At 42.1% G+C, this 18,334-nt stretch overlaps 1 protein-coding gene across 2 annotated transcripts in view; it reads left to right on the top strand.

Moving 5' to 3' along the window:
• The window catches only part of PRICKLE2 (prickle planar cell polarity protein 2), a 309,591-nt gene that overhangs the window by 222,308 nt on the left and 68,949 nt on the right, over positions 1-18,334 (top strand). For both annotated transcript variants that reach the window (XM_014793514.2, XM_014793520.2), the window contains one exon: positions 1,294-1,477. In XM_014793514.2, the coding sequence (XP_014649000.1) occupies positions 1,294-1,477 (184 nt within the window). The remainder of the gene's footprint in view (positions 1-1,293; positions 1,478-18,334) is intronic.

Genomic DNA, 18,334 nt, shown 5'->3' with positions numbered 1-18,334 from the left:
TGAAAGAAGCGTTTCAAAAGACTACATATAGTATGATTCCATTTATATGAAATTTCCAAAATAGGCAAAACCATAGCGACAGAAAACAGATTAGTGTTTGTCAGGGCGTTGGGGGAGGGGAATGTGGGAAGTTACTGCTAATGCACCTGGGATTTCTTCCGGGGGGATGAAAATGTTCCGAAATTAGATTGTTGTGATGGTTTTACAATTCTGTGGATACACCAAAACCTAGTGAATTGTACAATTTAAAATGGTGAATTTTATGGTATGTGAATTATGTCTTAGAGCTGTTATCAAAAAATTCCAGCACATATGGGGATTAGGATTCTGGGCTGTCTTCATGGCCTTTATAAGGTACTACTGAAACTAATCATAAAGATCAGAGTACATGTAGAACAGTTTATTTTCTTAAAATTTTCCTCCCCCATTTTTTTCTTCTCGTTTTATTTTATTGGTGGAAGCTAGAAATGCTTTTGTGTTGCTGACATCAACAATTTTAGTGCTTCATCATTTTTGTAGCCATGGAAAAGGGAACAGATGGTAACCTTAAAAGAGAAATGTTCAATTTTGGGGAGAGATTTTTATCTTTGGCTGCTGCCTTTTGAAATAATTCACATGCATAATCCTCTTATGTATAAAAAAAAAACTACCAGCGTAGGGAAATTTTGGGTTTCTAATTAGAATTTCAAACTTCCAAGATCTTTAGTGGAGGTGAAAATGTCTTTCCCATGAGATCTTAGGGCCAGATTTGTTTAGTGGGGGAAAAATATTTTTGTTCTTCTTAAAGAAAATCTCACCCACAGTTCTTTTTAAAACCACTTCCGTTTTCAAAGGTCTAGGAACCTTTTATAAAAATGGTATATTGTCAGTATTTGTTAAATCTACTGGTAATATTTCTGGTCAGCATATGTATTATGTCTATTTAATTACTGTTACAGTCAAGGAAATTGTGGTCGTGGTCCATATCCAGTGTTATACCTAGTAAAATAAAAGACATTTTGACATTTCTCTTGGTGTATTGATTTAGAAGAAAAGCTTGGGATCCATGTTTAAACTTAAACATCCTTAGCTTGCCTGAGGGCCTCTGACCTTTCACGATGTTTCCACATGCGCGTGCCACACCTTCTACAAAGACAGGCGTGCTGTGGAACGCTCCTTTAGAAGCTCATGCCAAAAGCCAGTTGCCAAGGAATGTGTTTATGGTTTGGGATCCAAAGGCTGGTGACTGGCAGGCCAAGTGAAAAAATGGTTTCTTTTGCCTTCCTTCTCACCTACGACCTTTGCTGCTTGCAGGAAGATCTGCCTGCACTGCAAGTGCCCTCAGGAGGAGCACATGGTGACAGTGATGCCCCTGGAGATGGAGAAGACTGTCAGCAAACTCATGTTTGACTTCCAGAGGAACTCGACCTCGGACGACGACTCAGGCTGCGCCTTGGAGGAGTATGCCTGGGTCCCGCCGGGGCTGAAGCCTGAACAGGTACCGTTCTTGACATGAGGGCGATTGTGGTTTTGGCTTTTACCTTTGTCTTGCTCATCCTTCCTCATTCCAGTTCAGAAGGAAGAGTTGACTTTGCTGATTCAGAGGAGTAGCTGGGGCTATGTGGGTTGAAGATGTCAGGCCCCAATGGGAAATGAGGAAGAGAAATGAAACTGAGCCTTGCATCATGGGCCATTGTTAATTCATTCTATATTGCCATTATTCACCGTCAACAGAAGATTGTCTAGAAACATCTCAGAAATGTTGGCTTTGAAACATTAGATAGGGAAACTTCATTTTTGGAGTGGGGAGGGGAGTTCTACATGGGCCATGAATCTTAATGTTAAGATTCTTTGTAAAGCAGAGTGAGGAAATATGGATTTGCCTTATTCTTCCAGTGATATATGCTGTGTTTAAATATTGTTTGGCCTTGCTTTACAAAGAAAGACATTGGCATTTCCTGAAATATTTTGGCACTACCCAGAGGCTGTAAATATTGATGGCTCGATTAGATGAACTTGGTTTCTTTCTGTTTCACTGCATTTTTCTCAATGATATATAGCCTCTGCTTTGCATTTCTTGGTACGTGAAGTTTTCTCTTCCACTAGCCTCCTGTTAGTTTAGGAGCCCCTTCTGTAAGCTGGACATTTTCATGATCTGCCCTGTACGTCTTTGAGAGACAAGTTTATCAGAATCTTAAGTGGTTGACCACTATTCCCTTCCTCTGACAGAAAATTTCTTTCTCTGAAAATCTTCTGTATGTCTGACAGAATGTTTTGAAGCTTAAAAGCCCTGAAATTTTAAGTCAGGAACTTTGGGTATGATAATGCTTTTAGAAAAAGTTTTTTATGATTAAGGAAGGTCTAAGAATTCACCAATAACTTAAGGGTGGGACCCTATTAACATTTCTTTGATTAGCCATTTCTCCTTTTTCTTCTTCCAACATTGAGGTGGCAGACTGGCAGATGAAATCGAACACATGGGCAGGATTTGTTCAGGCAGCAAAGTATTGTTTAAAATTTTGAATTAGTTACTAATACTTAAAAACTAGGAATTTTTATTTAAAAGTTCATATTCATATCTTGAAAATTTGAGGATCCGGAATCTCATTTCTGCCAGGATGGGTGTACTGGCCCTTGAGTTGAGTGCTGGCCATTCATTTTAGACAGAGTTGATCTCTCTAAGTGAGCTGGTCTGCACTAAGCCCACTTCATCTTTTTGTGGTACCTTCCTAAGCCCTCCAGGCACTTCACTTTTGTGATCTCTATTCTAATTCTTACTGCTGAGAAAATATCTTAGAATGGAAACATTCACGGAAAATAACCTCCATGAGAATGGAAGGGAGTCTTGTGTTGGGTTAGTAGCAGGAAGAAATAAGATTGTTTCTTCTCAGTTTGTAAGTTAAGGTTATATCTTTATTTTCTTCTGTTTCAGTAAAGATTATACTATTAAAAAAATAAGTTTAAGAAGAATAAGAGTATTTGATTGAATTTGGAAACTCAAATGAGGTGGTAGGTGACTGAATATCTTTGTTTGACATCACCTTTTTACTGCCGGTACTTGAGCAATGAGTTTTTACACCTAGATACATCTGTGAGCTTGTTTCATTTTCTTGCTAACCTCATTTCCAGCAGCTTCTAAGAGACCCGTCTTTCTTTTGTTCACATTGCTTCCTGCTAAATTGGACCTTGAAATTTCAAAGTTAAGCTATTTTCAGTTTCCTGCTTAGGTAGATTCTTCTCTAAGACCATTAAACATCATTCTATGATGTTCAGATTCAGAGAAAATTTTCTATTGGCCCAAGAGAGCAGACAGTTGCAGAAGCTAGGGCCGTGGTTAAATTCACCAACTGCAAAAATGAGTGCTTATGTTATTTTTGGAGGCCCCTTGACTCATCCAAAATGAACGTCTTTGGGAAACGTAAAACAATTTTCTTTGATTTATTTTGAAGGAAAAATGATTAATGCTATTAAACAAGTGGTTTGAATTATGTCAGATGAAAGGATATTCCTGTCTCTTATAATTGTATTGTTCTTTGAATGTTTTTCTCTATTCCCTACACTTACTCAAATCTATATGACACAGATGATTAGAATGGGAAATTGTCCTCCAGAGAGAGACTATCTCTTCAAGCTATTTGCAGGGCTCTATATTTGCCTAATAAAATATGATCTGTATTAAAGGTGTTTGAAGGGATCATGTTGCATGAAAGAAATGGGCTTCAAATTTTTAAACTATGAGATCTCTTGAAGTCTATTACTTGAACTGTTTATAGATTTAAAGATTTTTTAAAAGCTATCTAGTGTGTTCTAAGATGAGAAAAATTTGAGACCCTAAATGCTTTTCACTAATAAAAATTCTGATGTTTAATATCGTGTTAGTTGTCTCTGATTTGAGCAAAACCATTTTTCTATCCAGAGAAATTATAGTGAACATTAAAATGCTTTGTGCTGGAGGCAAAATACTGAAGACTAGTTAGGGTTGAGAGTGATGTGCTTTCATTTTTGTTGGAAACCTTTCGTTTTGCTCCCTGATTGTGGTGTTGGTAATGTGCCTTCAGGTGACACTCTTTATGATTCTATTCCTTCTGAGAAATGCCTTCAATTAAATATAATGCAAGGGAAAGTCATCTCCCATTTAGGGAGGGGTTCTTGAATATGGGCATTTAATTTCATAAAAATTTACTAGCTGTAAAACCCAACCTTCTTAAAATAATTTGAAAAATGATAAATATAACAGATGATGCCAGAAAGGAAAGGCATTTATGTTGTGATTTTTAATGACTGGACTGAAAAATAATCAGAGAGGTTGCTCAGATCCTTTGCCTCTGCTCCCTCCAAATAAGGTGTTTAATGTCATCCAGAGAGCCCTGCGGTGGCAGAACAGAGAACTGGAGTCTGCCCTGACTGACTGTCTGAAGTCATCTATAAGGCTCCACTGTCTCTTCAGATTCAAACAGTTAACAGTATGTGCCCTGCCTCCTAGAGATCCTATGGTGATAAATTTACAGTAGATAATACTTCAGGAAGAATTTGAAAAATACTTAATAAGCTATAAGAAAGGCAAATGGTGAGCAGGGTTTCTCTACCTCAGCACTGTTGACATTTTGGGATGGATAATTCTTTGCTGTTGGCGCTGTGCAGTATAGGATGATTAGCAGCATCCCTGTCCTCTACCCACTTGGGGCCAATAGCATACCCCCCTTCTACATTGGGATAACCAAACATGTCTCCAGACATTGCCCAATGTCCCTGGGGGGTGGGTTGGGCACCCCACTTAAGAATCACTGAGTGAAAGTGATGTTAAAACCTGGAGGATCTGTCAGCAAAATTCTGGCCCAATCAAGACCAAAAAGGATGACTCAATTCAGCAAACATTTATTTGAGCACCTACCATGTGCTAGCTCCAGTGTGAGAGCTGCTGCCTTGTAATGTGGTCAAGTGTTTGGCAGGGTGAAAAGTGGTGATCCCATGCTGCCTGAGCAGAGGCCAGTGCTCTCTGAGGCAGATCCTGTCAAAACACGAACTGGAGTGGCGTGAGGAGCAGGCGGCAGGTGGGTCACCTTTTGTTCTCCAAAACAGAAGTCACTTTTTCCTTTTCTGTAGGGAAGAATGACTCATTGAGAAAAAAAGAAAAGAAAATATGAGACATCTAAGAAAGCAGATGAAAATCACTCATAATTCCACCAATCAAGGAAAATTGTTTTCCACCCTTTTTTGCATGCATGTAGCAAGTATCTATGTATAGGAGTCATTTCTGTTTTCTTTTGGACAAAAATGTGATGATGCTTTCCACTTATCCTGACTTTTTTTTCGCTTTGAAATGGGTATATACTTCTCCAGTGGTAGTTCTAACCTGGTGTGGTACCACCCACCACTAGGGGGCATTTAGAAATGTATGGTTGGGAGGGGGAAGTTATTGTCAAAATGACTGAGGGACTCGGCTAGCAGTTAATAGGCAGGGGCTTGGGATGCTAAATATCCTGAGACGTACCAGACGATCCTGTACAAAGGAGAACTGACCTCTCCCAAATGCCAAGAGTATCAGCATGAGCTGAAGGTGTAGTTTTGAACATGCATGTTGTTGGCAGCTCTCCTCTATGTTAAATAAGGTGGCAGCATCCAACCATCCTGTACACTTAACCTGCTCCTCTTCTTAAGAACGATTCCTAGAGGTGGAGTGGTCACTTGTAAACCTCCTTAAGGCTTCTGATTCGTTGTGCCAAATTGCCCTCCAGAAAAATTGTAACTGTTGCATCCTCTGGGTGGATAGCCTGCACTGGGTACCTGTAGATATGGGTTTTCTATTAGTTCTTCTACTCACTGCTCCATGAAAATCTGATGAGACCATCACGTTGCTTCTCCTGAATAAATGTCCTTTTCATCGATGTTGCGGATACCCCAAGTGTCCATGGAGGGTTCTCAAATGTGAATGTTCCCAAATCTCTGGTCTCCAAACGTTAGTAATTTTACCTTTACCTTGACTGTATTTATGCACATAAAGAGTGGCGATTAGGTTATTCGTTCAGAACTCTCAACTTTCACTTCAAACTATCACAGGAAGGATGAAGAGTAGATACCAGGAGTAATTGCCCAATTTTTGGCTTTCAAAGTATTCTTCCATATGTGGCAAAATAGACCATCCAATACTACCTAGAGGTGGGGGTGAATTAGTTGGTTTTGAGCCCTGTGAAACCCTAAAATATCTCTGTTGGGGGATACATAAAATTCTTTATTTGGCTTTTAATTTAGTGACTATTACTCATCTATCAGGTGTCAGATTAAATGCATTTCCTCAAGGAGCTTCTCTGGCCACCTCCCACTCCCAATACGAGATTAGGTCCCCAGTTTCATGCCTTCATTGCCTTATAGCAATCCCCATAATTTTCCTTATTAGCGCTTATCAATCCTATAATTCGATATTTATTGGTATAATTATTTGTTTAATATTTGGCTCCCCACTTTGCTTTAAGATGCAGGAGGGCAGGGATCTTGTCTGCTTTGTGCTTTAGGAACCCCCCAGCACCTAGTACAGTGCCTGACACATGGCAGGCACTCAATAAATATCTGAGAGACAGGCAGGTGACCAGGATGCTCTGCAGAAGCAGAAATGTTCAGGGTTGCATCACACTGAAAAGATAAAAGTCTTAAATGTTTTTTTACATGAAGGATTATTCTGTATCGATTATTCCTGCTCCCTCTGCTTCTCCTAAAGGTATGTATCCTAAGCAGATTCCCCTAACCATCGCAACTGTTTCAGAGTTTTCTTGGGCTGCACAAGGGCAGGGGATGGGTGGCATGTTGGGAAGCCCTGTGTTCCAATACAAACCTACAACAGTGCTGCTGGCTCTAAGACTTGGGGTCTGGAACAGGATGGGAGGTGCCAAGGGTCTGGCAGAAGCCTTCTTATTTCCAAACCGGGAAAACATTTGTGTCTCAATCCAAATTTGGGGAGCCCGTTGGGAGTGAGGGTGAGGGGGTGAGGAGGAAGCAGCATGGCCCAGTGGGAAGAGCCTCGCTTCTGGAGTCAGGCAAGTCTGGCTGCTGTTCCATCCCTTTCAGACCTCAGGAAAGTTGTTCAACTTCCAAGAGCCTCAGTTTCCTCTTAATGGTGATGATGAAGATAGAGAAAATTGTTCAACTTTCATCAAATGCTTGTTATGTGCCCACCACCCTTTTTAACTTGGCATGTATTATCATCTTTATTTCTCATAACGACCTTATTTGATAGTTATTATTCCTGTCTCCATTTTAAAGGTGAGTAAGCAAGGCTCGGAGAAGTTAAACAACTTGCCCAGGGTCACACAGCTGAGCAGCAGAGACAGATTCAGTCTCAGATAACCGGACCCCGGAGCTAATTCTCTTAGCCCTGTAGACCACAGGGCTGATCTGGGCCCCGAATGAGGGAGTGTGTAGAAAGCTCCTAGTGCAGTGTCTGCAGACAGAGGTTGCTCAATAAAATGGTTGTTTCCTTATGGCCCTTCTTGTAAAGCCTAGTAAGTAACACTGATTGCTGTTGCCCTGTATGGGCAGGAAGAGGGCGGGAAGGAATGTCTGGCCATCCAGGACAGAGAAAGGATAGGTGGGGTGGGGGAGGGGGTTAACAGGAATCCTGGGTTCCTTCTCAGCCTTCTCAAAGGCTTTTAATAAAATCGTTGTGAATTCTGCCGATACGGGCGCCTCTCCGTTGCCCAGGTTCTCTGCTGTGGGATTCTTGTAAAGGTGGAACTTCTTTGTCATGAAGTTCTGACTCCACTAAGCCAGAGCAGTTTGGACAAGGGCCCAGAGAGAGTCACCTGACTCTGAATTCTCCAGTGCCCCAAGCAGGCTTCGAGGCTGTCTGCTGAAGAAATGAGCTCTGCCACCCATCTTCCTCGGTGCCTGAGGTCTCTTGCAACGTCACAGTCCCCAGGCCTGGGAAGGGTGAGTCCCTGGGGCATTGTCTGTAGGCCGCCCAGAGTGAAAGAGAGCCTTGCCACAAAGAAGAATATCCGGCACACCTCCCTTTGGGGGTCAGCAGGTCAGCAGGAGGCGTGGCTTCTTGCTCTGGCCTCTCTCACTTTGCCCCTCAGAGCCTCTTTAGCACCCATCTCTAAGGGTGGGCTTCTTGGCAGTGTGCCACTGGATTGTATTCCCCTCCTAGTGAGAGTGAAAGGAGGAATCAGTGTGCTGGAGAATTTTGTGAAAAAGAAAAAACGATTGGGCTTTTTTCATTCATTCATTTGCTTATTCAACAGATATCAAGTGTGTACCTACTATGTGTCAGGCACTGTTCTAAGCACTGGGGATAAAACAATAAACAAGATAATTAAGGTGTCTGCTACATTGTAGCTGTAAGGGGAGGTGTTGGAGATATTCATTAGAAAACAAGTCGTTAACATAATTCAAGATTGTGATAAAAAAAGAACAATGATGTTAATAATAGGAATATAAACATTGAGTGAACTCTTACATGTGGCAGGCATTATCCTAGGTGCTTTAAAGTTATGTCTCTTTTAATTTATACTGTGAAGAACATCCAACACCTTCTGTGATGATGGATGTGGGCCGGAGTGTTGGAGGGATCTGCTAATTTAGATTCATTGGCCAGGGACAGCCTTTCTGGGGTGGTGGTATTTGAGCTGGGACTGAATAATGGGAAGAGCCTGCCGTGCAAAGATCTGGTTTGTTGCAGAAGTTAAAGTGTTCATTGGTGTGAAGCTCAGAAGTGAAATGAAATCAGTACCAACTTTGTATTTGCATAAAGAATTTGGGGAGGGTGTTGTTGAACGGTTTGGGGAGAAGTGAATGGAGCCCGTGTAGTGTCCAACTCTTGCCAAAGCATCCATGGACCCGACGGCTGGGAGGTCCCACTGCTGTGCTTGCCCCTGGGAAGTGGAAGGAACCCCATCACTCACCTGGATGGTTCTGCCTGCACGTGGAGATAAGGCAACAGAGATCCCCCATTCAGAGGTGACTAGAGAGGTAACAAGGAACCTTTCATATGCCGAGTGGAAGTGGATGCTCTGTGTTTACGTTTACCTCTTTTGTCATGTACCCTACCTTCTCAATTGTGAGCCTATTGGAGGGAGACATACATGGTCTTGTTCACCACTTAGTGCTCGGTGCCTAAAATAATGTATGTTAGTTATTACTCATTCAGTAAACAGATACATGAATGAACAATTGCATTTAATGCTTGTACAAAATCCCTCACTTTTTCAATGAATACCTTGCAGCTCAGAGAGGATCAGAAACTTGACCAGGATGCCACAGCTAGGAAGGGGCAGAGCCAGGATTCACACTGTCTGTCTGTCCCACTCCAGTGCCCGTTTGGGCACTTCCTCCTCCACGGTGATCACCCAGGATATCAGATCCAAGGAAGCTGACTTGGTGTGTGTCATAAGAGGGAGCAGCAATTTGTCACACAAGGCTCTTTCATTCTTAAGGGAGGGAAATTTCTCCTAATCTCAGGTTGACTCTGGTGACTAAAGAATTCTTCTTTTTCCCACCCCCAGTTTCCCCATCACTGCAGGAAGCAGTATGGCCCTACCTTCAAAAGCTTGTTTTCCCTGTCGACAATCGCTGTTTATCTCTGGCTCTTGTCACTCTCTCACCCTGGCTGAGAGCCCCATGGTGAGAACCACATTTCCTCTACTTCCTCCAGCGGCCCTCATGTTCCTGGTACAGTGTCACGTACCTGGGCACTCAACAGTGATATTCGTTCATTCAGCACATGTTTATGGAGTGCCACCTGTATGCCAGGCACTTTTCCAGGCACTGCGGGACAGCTGTGAACAAGAAAACAAGTATCCCTGCCCTTATGGAGCTGGCAGCCTAGTGGAGGATACAAATTAATAACTGAACGAAAGAGACACTTTCAGAGAGTGATGTGTGCTGGGAAAGCAATTAAAAAGGGTGATGTGATTTAGAACCAGTGTTAGCAAACTTTTTTTGTAGAGAGCCAGATAGTAAATATTTTAGGCTTTGTGAGACGTACAGTCTCTGTCGCAGATACCCAACTTTGATGTTGTAGTGCAAAAGCAGTCATTGACCATACGTAAATGAATGGCCACGGCCCATGTGACAATAAAACTTTATTTACAAAAACAGGCAGCGGGCCTGATTCGACCCACAAACTATAGTTTGCTCCTCCCTGATTTAGAGAATCTACTTTAGATGGAATGGCCTAGGAAAGCCTCTCTGAGGAGGTGACATTTGAGCTGAGTTGTTACTTGGAGTAGTGGTTAGATTACCCAGATTTAGTTAGCCTCGTCCAATGGTTTTCAAAGTATGGTTCGGATACCAGCAGCATTAGTAGCACCTGGGAACTTATTAAAAAATACAGATTCTCAGGCTCGGCCCTAGGCTTACTGAACCAGAACTCTGGTGGTGGGGTCCAGCAATCTGTTTCAACAGGGCCTTCAGGTGTTTCTGATGTATGCCAAAGTTTGAAAACCACTGCTGTAGGGTAACAGAAAAACCACCATGTTGGAAATATGTGGAGCCAAATCTTGGCTCTACCACTTATTAGCTATGTAACCTTGGGTGCCCTGAGCTTCAGTTGTCTTGTCTGTAAAATTAAGAGGCTTATGCTAGGGCCAGCCTGGTGGTGTACTGGTTAAGTTTGCGCGCACTGCTTCGGCGGCCCGGGGTTCGCAGGTTCAGATCCCGGGCACAGCGCTGTGCACTGTTTATCAACCCATGCTGTGGTGGCATCCCGTATAAGAAACAGAGGAAGACGGGCACAGATGTTAGCCCAGGGCCAATCTTCCTGAGCAAAAAGAGAAAGATTGGCAACAGATGTTAGCTCATGGCCAGTTCCCCTCACCAAAAAAAAAAGAGGCTTATGCTGTGAAGACTAAATGAATTACTCTCTAAAGAGCCTAGGAGATGCTGACACATAACAGGTTCCTCATCAAATAGTAGTTGCTGTCATCACCACTGTCACTTTTTGTCTTCAAGATGCTGAAGCAGATTTGCCTGTGGGTAATAACAGAGGATGAGCCCCAGAAGTTATCCCCTCCCATCCCAGGATCTTGCCCCTCACTGATGTTCCTTGAATATGGCCTGAATACAAAACTGTTTGTCAAAGGAGAATTGAAGATGCTTTTAACAATCCTTCTCTGGTGCTGCTGCTTCACCCCTCTCCTTGGCCTGTAAACCCAGAAGATGCTCTGGTCCCTGTTATTGCAGAACCGTGAATTCTAGAGCTGTGGCTCACCACTGGGTTGGGGCCACAGTGCCAGGCACCCAGCTTTACCATTCACTTTCAGGCTATTGACAGTTTGCTCTTTTTATGTGAGAAGCTATTTATACCAAGAGGGACAGAGGCTGGCAGATGTGGGGGAAGGGAGAGAAGAATGACAAAGCAGTTCATTTCTCTAGGCCTGCTGGGTGGTTCTGGTTCGTAGGGAGGGAATGCACAAAATAATAGCCCCTCCAAAAGCCCCACAAAAACCGTCATTAGACTCACCGGCCCTTTGCAGTGTCATCTTCATTTCATTACTGCATCAGCACATGCTGAGCTCAAAATTGAATTTCATGGCTGCAGTGAGACGCATGCCTCTCCAACTGGATTGGATTAAATTTCTTTTAAGCTGCCTCTCCTGTGTTAGCCTTCACTGTCACTCACCCCAGGGTTTTCAGTGCAGAGTGAAAGATCAGTGGGGAAGGGAGGTAAGAAGAAGATAGAGGAGTCCCCGAAGCGATCCCCTGAACAGTTCTCAAAAAACCAGTCACATGAACGATACTGCGTTTATCTTGGCTCCAGAAATGTACTGATGTCATCGGTTGGCAATGGGAAATATTCCTGTGTGTATGGCATTCAATACAACTGCCTGTTAATGAACTTGTTTTCAATGGAGCTGTCAGAGATGGGACTAGAACCTGGGTTCAGGCTTGAGGGCCTCTGCCAGATGAAGTCAGCAGCCATGCGGCCAGATTCCACCAGCAGGGCCTCGTCAAGGCTCGCGTGCAGAGTGTGAGGCCTGGAGAAGCCAAGGCTCATTTGCAAACGCAGGAAGGGAGACCTGCCATTGGAGTTCCCAGCTTTCAAGACAGATGCCTTCAACCTTTACAGTAAATGTGTTCTGGGATCCTCGAGATCAGGAGTGGGCCTCAGGCCTGGGACTGCCTGTGTAAGTTCACATCTGCACACCCTTTCTGCTAACTGAGCAGCATACATCGTGGGCCGGTGTGACAGTTCATTTACTATCAAGATGATCTCCTCTGCCTTATGATTCATGAGACATTTTGTGTAGTTTCATGGGATGGTTGGATGAATCTACCATCAAGTCAACTAATAACTAACTTCCTCTGCCCATCCATCTATCTGTCCGTTGGTTCATTCATTCACTGTGCACTCAGCCATTTATTCATTCGACATTTATTAAGTACTCATTGTGTGCAAGCCCTTGGTCTGGTATGATTTCAGTGTGCGTGTTTTCCAGGTCCAGTGTAAAACGAGCTTCCCAACCCCTGTCTTGACGTTTTGCTTTGTATGGCATGGACCCATTCACAGGCCGATGTAGGCTCTGTGGAAGACTGACACAGACTGCAGGCTTGGTGTTGATCTCCCGTGGCTTCTCTCTCTTAAGTACCTATCCTTCTGAACTGATAGTATTCAAGACTGTAAGCTTTGGCACTAACTAGCTCTGTGTTCAAATCCTAGCTGTGTTGCTCTTGAGCAATGGCCAAGTTAATCCACCTCCATGAGCTTTTATTTCATCATCTGAAAAACAAGAATGTCATTACCTAACTACAGCATGGTTGTGAGGATTAAATGAGACAATATCTTCAGCTTGGGGCTTTCAAAATGGCAGCTTTTATCTTTCTTTTTAATAGCCAATAATTGGAAGCAACCCAAATGTCCATCAACAGACAAATGGATAAACAGATTGTGTTATATCCATACAGTAGAATACTACTCTGCAATAAAAAGAAATGAACTCTTGATATATGCACCAACCTGAATGAATCCCAGAATTGTTATTCTGAGTGAAAGAAGCCAGACCAGAAAAGTACATACTGTATGATTCTGTTTATATAAAACTCTAGAAAATTCAAACTAATCTATAGTGACAGAAAGCAGATCAGAGGTTACTTGGGGCTAGGGTAGGTGGAGAGAGTGGGAGGGAAGAATTGTGGAAGGGCAGAGGGAACTTTTGAAGGGAATAGATATTTTCCCTATCTTGATTATGATGATGGTTTGTGGGGAATGTATATGTCAAACTTACCAAGCTGTATACTTTGAATATCTGTGGTTTATTATATTTCAAATACCTCAATAAAGTAAATGAACGAATGAATGAAATTGTTCTTTAGCAAACAGTAAGGCAAGAATCCTCTCATGCCAGTGGTGCAGTCTTCCTAAGGTTCCATGGTTGCATCAGGAAATAACTGAGCCTCTTGGCCAAGTACTGCCAGAAAGAATTGCTCAGTATTTATTATGCATAATAAAAAGAAGATTTGGGACAGAAACTCATCAACATCCAGATGGATGGTGCTAAAAAAAGAAGTTCCACAGACTGGCTCGTTTCATAATCTCTATAAATTCCCTAGGATGATGCCTAACATGTAGTTGGCACTCAATAAATAGTGGTGGTAGTTGTTTTTGCTATGGCAATTAAAAAGACTGATTAAAACTCCGTGATCAGATCTTGCTAAGGGAAGCTAATTATTCAGACAATTTCTGAACCTGCATTTCCTGAACCAAAAGGATAAATTCATAAGCTCTCAGCTTGGGAAGGGATCAGGGCTGCCACATACAGTTGTACAGTTTGTGCACTGCACAAAGGTGCCTGGCTAAAGGGGTGATTGGAGGCTGATATTCACCTGAGATGTGATGTGATGTGATGACTCTCAAAAGGAGGAGTACATTTTGTTTAACATAAGGCACCTTGCAGCTTACCTGGCTGTGATGGAGGACTCTCGGTTCTGACACTGAGGGCTTGCTTTTTGTGATTTGTAGTTAGGAGAGTGTCTAATTTCTATAAAGATACCAAAAAGTCTAGCAGCAACCTAGGAGAAACTGTAAACATTAACTAGCCTGGCTCAGTGATGACTTTTTATTCCTTACTTCCCTGAAATCCTAGGGTTCTGGAAAAATCTGTTTGCCTCTTGCTAAAGGATATCAGGAAAAAGAGGTGGTGTCACCATCCTCACTGGCATTGAGTGACATAGGGGGAAAGAGGGAGGTTATGATTTCCCCAGTTTTGATGGTCAAGGTTTTGAACACGTCTGGCCTTTTTTTTGTTCTCTCCTTCCTTTTCCATCATTTTGCGAATCATTGCAAGCATCGTGGCCTTGGACAGAGAGGCAGGCAGGGAAAGGAGCTGAAATGCCAACCAACTAATTTTGCCAGCCACTTGGCAATTCTATTCACGTTGTTTGGTAGAGAGAGTCAAGTCAAACAATGTGGGTAAGTTTGAGGTTGGGCTTGCGCATGGTTTTGGAGCATCGGTGCTCTCCTGGACCCCATTGCTGTGTGGATAATCAGTAATTCATCTGGAGGGTGAATATGACGTGAGAGACAGCTCTGCTGAAATATGGCCAGTAGGTGGTCTTTCCCAGGCACGGTGATTAAAGGCCATGGCTGTGGTGTCAGGCACACCTGGGACCTGATCCAGCTCAGCCACTCTGGCTGTATCTGTGATTGGAGCAAGTTATTTTACCTTAGTCAAGTCATTTTTCCTCGTCTACAAAATGAAGACAGTAATGGTTCCTGCTTTATAGGGCAACTGTTACAGTGCCTGGCATTTCAAGAAGCATTAGAGATAATTACTAATTATAGAGGCCAATTGGTGCAAAAACACTTTTCTTGGAAAGGCCCATCTAAGATACAAGTCTGAAGCTCTTGTCCAGGAATTGAGGAGATGGAGGGACAAGAATTATAGAAATAAGACTGCAGAAATTGTTGAACCTAAACCTTGCATTTGACACTTAAGAAAACAATCTCAGAGAAAGTGTATGACTTGCACATGGTTGCATAGAACCAGAATTTAGGGAGCAGAGTTAATTTACTTCACCACTCTTCCCCTTACAACATCCGAGCGTAATACATAAGGACTGTAGATCAGGCAGATGCACAGAAAAGAGGCATTCAAGTCCAGAAAGAGCTATGAATCAGAAAAGTTCCGTTTCAGACAGTGGTCTGTGTGTGTGTGTGTGTAAGATTGGCCCTGAGCTAACATCTGCCAATCTTCCTCTTTTTGCTGAGGAAGACTGGCCGTGGGCTAACATCTGTGCCCATCTTACTCCACTTTATATGGGACGCCGCCACAGCATGGCTTGCCAAGTGGTGCCTCGGTGTGCACCCAGGATCCGAACCGGCGAACCCCGGGCCACTGCAGCAGAGCGCGCACACCCAACCGCTCGCGCCACCAGGCTGGCCCCAGACAGTGGTCTTTCTAAGTAGCTTTGACCAGTTTCTTAGCACCTTCTAGCTTCTGTTTCCCATTTGGAAAATAAGGATGTGAAATCTTTCTGCCCAAAATAAGTAAGAATAAACAAGGTAATGTTTCGAAATTGTTAGAAGAAAGGTGACAGAGCTAATGAACATTAGTTACTATTAATATAATGTATTCTAGAGCCTTCATGATTTTTTGTCTTTTTGATCTATCGATGCCTGAGAGAGACATCTTAAAATCTCTCATTGTGTTTATAGATTTCTTTCCTTTTGTATTTCTGTTTTTCTTTATATATTTTGAGGCTAAATTTTGGGATGCCTACAAGCCTATGATTAAACTATATTTTTGATAGATTTTTTTCCCTTTATTATTTTGTAACATCCCTTTTATATATCTTTTCACATTTAGTTTAACATGAAAATCATTTTTACAGTTCTTAAAAAGTTTATGAACAGCTGCATTAATAGTATTTTCCAGAAATATAAGTAGTGAACTGGTGGCTACTAGAAAGTGATCGACAATTTGTAAAACTAGTAATTTTGAAATGACCAAGGATCTATTAATCAATTATAACTTTCCTTTTTCTCCCTCCTAATTATATTTACTTAAATTCTGGTTTGTGTAATATTAAAATTGCACATTGGTTTCTTTTGGTGAGTTAATTGCAAGACTGTGCTTTTCCATTCTTTTATTTCAACCATTTCTTATGGATTTGTTTTAAGTAAGCAGCATATGTTGGATATTGTGTTTTTCTTTTTAATCCATACTGACACTCTGTATTTTAATAGATAGGTATAACGTATTTACATTTATGATGATAACTTAGATAATTATTACTCCATCCTCCCCTGTGCTGGGGAGGAGAGGGAGCCGATCGTTTGTGAACAGCACGGATCCCCACCACAGCAGGGAAAGAATGGAGTGATGTGTGAACAAGACATCATCTCTGGGAAAGGGAAATACGATTGATTCTTGTTAGTTGTGGCAGTGATGTTCTATAAATTCGCAGCAAACCCTGAATTAGTGAATATTGAACTGTTCCTCCTAAGGGAAATACGGGGCTAGGTTCCTGGTGGCCTCTGGTCACGATATTTTTGTCAGTGGATCAATCCATGGCCTTGGTTTATGTGTGTTTCTGTTTAAGGACACCTTATTTAATATCTATTGTTGATTCGTTAACACTGAATTCACAGTCAACAGCACTATAGCTCATGCTGACTGAAGATTATCTAACACATATTTTCTGCATAAGGCATCTCACAGGCTTCTTGCTCTTGGGAACATTAGATAGCACTTCAGCACTAAGCTTGGGGGCTTTTTTTTTTTTAAGGAAGATTGGCCCTGAGCTAACATCTGTTGCCAATCTTCCTCTTTTTCTTTTTCCTCCCCAAAGCTGCTTAACCACTATGCCACCGGGCCATTAGGGGCCATTTTAAACAGTGAAATCATCAACAAAAAGTACAAATGCAGAAAACGTGGTACTAAATAGATGGCAAAAAGCGCACTTTATTGTATGAGAGCTGAAACAAAAGGCAGAGCATTGCCTTGTTGGATCTCAGCCGGCAACATGCTGGGGGCAATTCAAAATTGTCCCCCCTCTGCACGTGTCTGGGAATGACTGTGACAGCACTGTGAGTACTGATTTTGGGGTTACAAATAAATTTTGACAGATAGGCAAATCTGCAAATACTTAATCCGTGAATAATGAGGATCGACTAGATTACAACCTACTTGACCTGCTCAAGAGGAAGGAGCTAAGCAGGATTTAAATTTAGGTCTGACCTCAAAGCTCATTCTCTTCCTGCTAACCCCAGTGTCTCACAGGATTATACTCTGCCCTGAGTATTTGATCAATCAATGTCCAGTGTAGTCACAGTTCATTCTTCAAGTTTGTGATTCCTGTTAATACCTTGAAAAATAAATAGGCTGGAGTGGCTGCTTAATCATGAAAGCCGCGTGGACCAGTTGGAACTCCAGAGAAGGTGGAAACTGCGTTACATGGAAGCGTGTATGCTTTGGATGTCATGTGCGTACACTACGTAGTAAGGGTCCTGTGAACTGACTCAGGCTTGGCAAATATTTTTTTTGAGGTCTATGCAAGAGATGTTAATGTGCTCAGATTCATCCCTGACAAAGGCCATATGGTCCTTGAAGCGACTGCTCTCATTTCTGAGAGTATATTTTTAAATTTTATTTTATTTTAGGTATTTATTTATTTTGTGGTAAAATAGACATAACATAAAATTTACCACTTTAACAATTTTTAAGTGGCATTATAAGTACAATATTGGGCAACCCATCACCATACATCTCCAGAACATTTTCATCTTCCCAAATTAAAACCCTATACCCATTGAACACTGACTCCCCATTCTCCCTCTCCCAGCCCCTGGCAACCACCCTTCTCCTTTCTGTCTCCATAAATTTGACTAGTTGAGAGTGATTTTTATTACATGTTGGGACCAAATGTTCTTCTGCAGTAACACTTCTCTGAAATTATGGTGAAAATCAGTGGGGAAAAAAATGAGTCAAACAGTATATCCACATTTATATTTAAGTCCTTTTATAAGCAACTTTCCTTCTGTTTTTAATAAGATGATTAAAGATTGCAGGGGCGACACTGGCCCCAGCCATTAGAATCTATAACAAATGAGAGGATCTGGGAACTCAGCTGTTCGTAGTGTGTTTCCACTGAGAACGATCCACGAGATAAATCCCCACTGATAATTGAACAAGTTATTTCTCCTGAATTTTCAGCCTCCGGGCATTAACTCAATATTTTATGGATGGTAAAATTTCCATTATATAGCTCTTCTTCCTAGCTCATGACAGAGTCTCCTGATTGTTCTAGGAGTGGCATGAAAAGAAACCAAATGTGTTAGTCAATAATTGACGAGAAGAGAGCTCGATGTCAAGTAGGCTCAGACCCAGAGATGCAGTTCTGGCAGGCAGTCTGCAGCATCTTGACG

Source organism: Ceratotherium simum, chromosome 5, assembly GCF_057802395.1.
Source record: "Ceratotherium simum simum isolate JZ-2026a chromosome 5, ASM5780239v1, whole genome shotgun sequence".
In the NCBI taxonomy this organism is placed as follows: Eukaryota; Metazoa; Chordata; class Mammalia; order Perissodactyla; family Rhinocerotidae; genus Ceratotherium; species Ceratotherium simum.
This window is presented reverse-complemented; position numbering and strand designations above follow the sequence as displayed.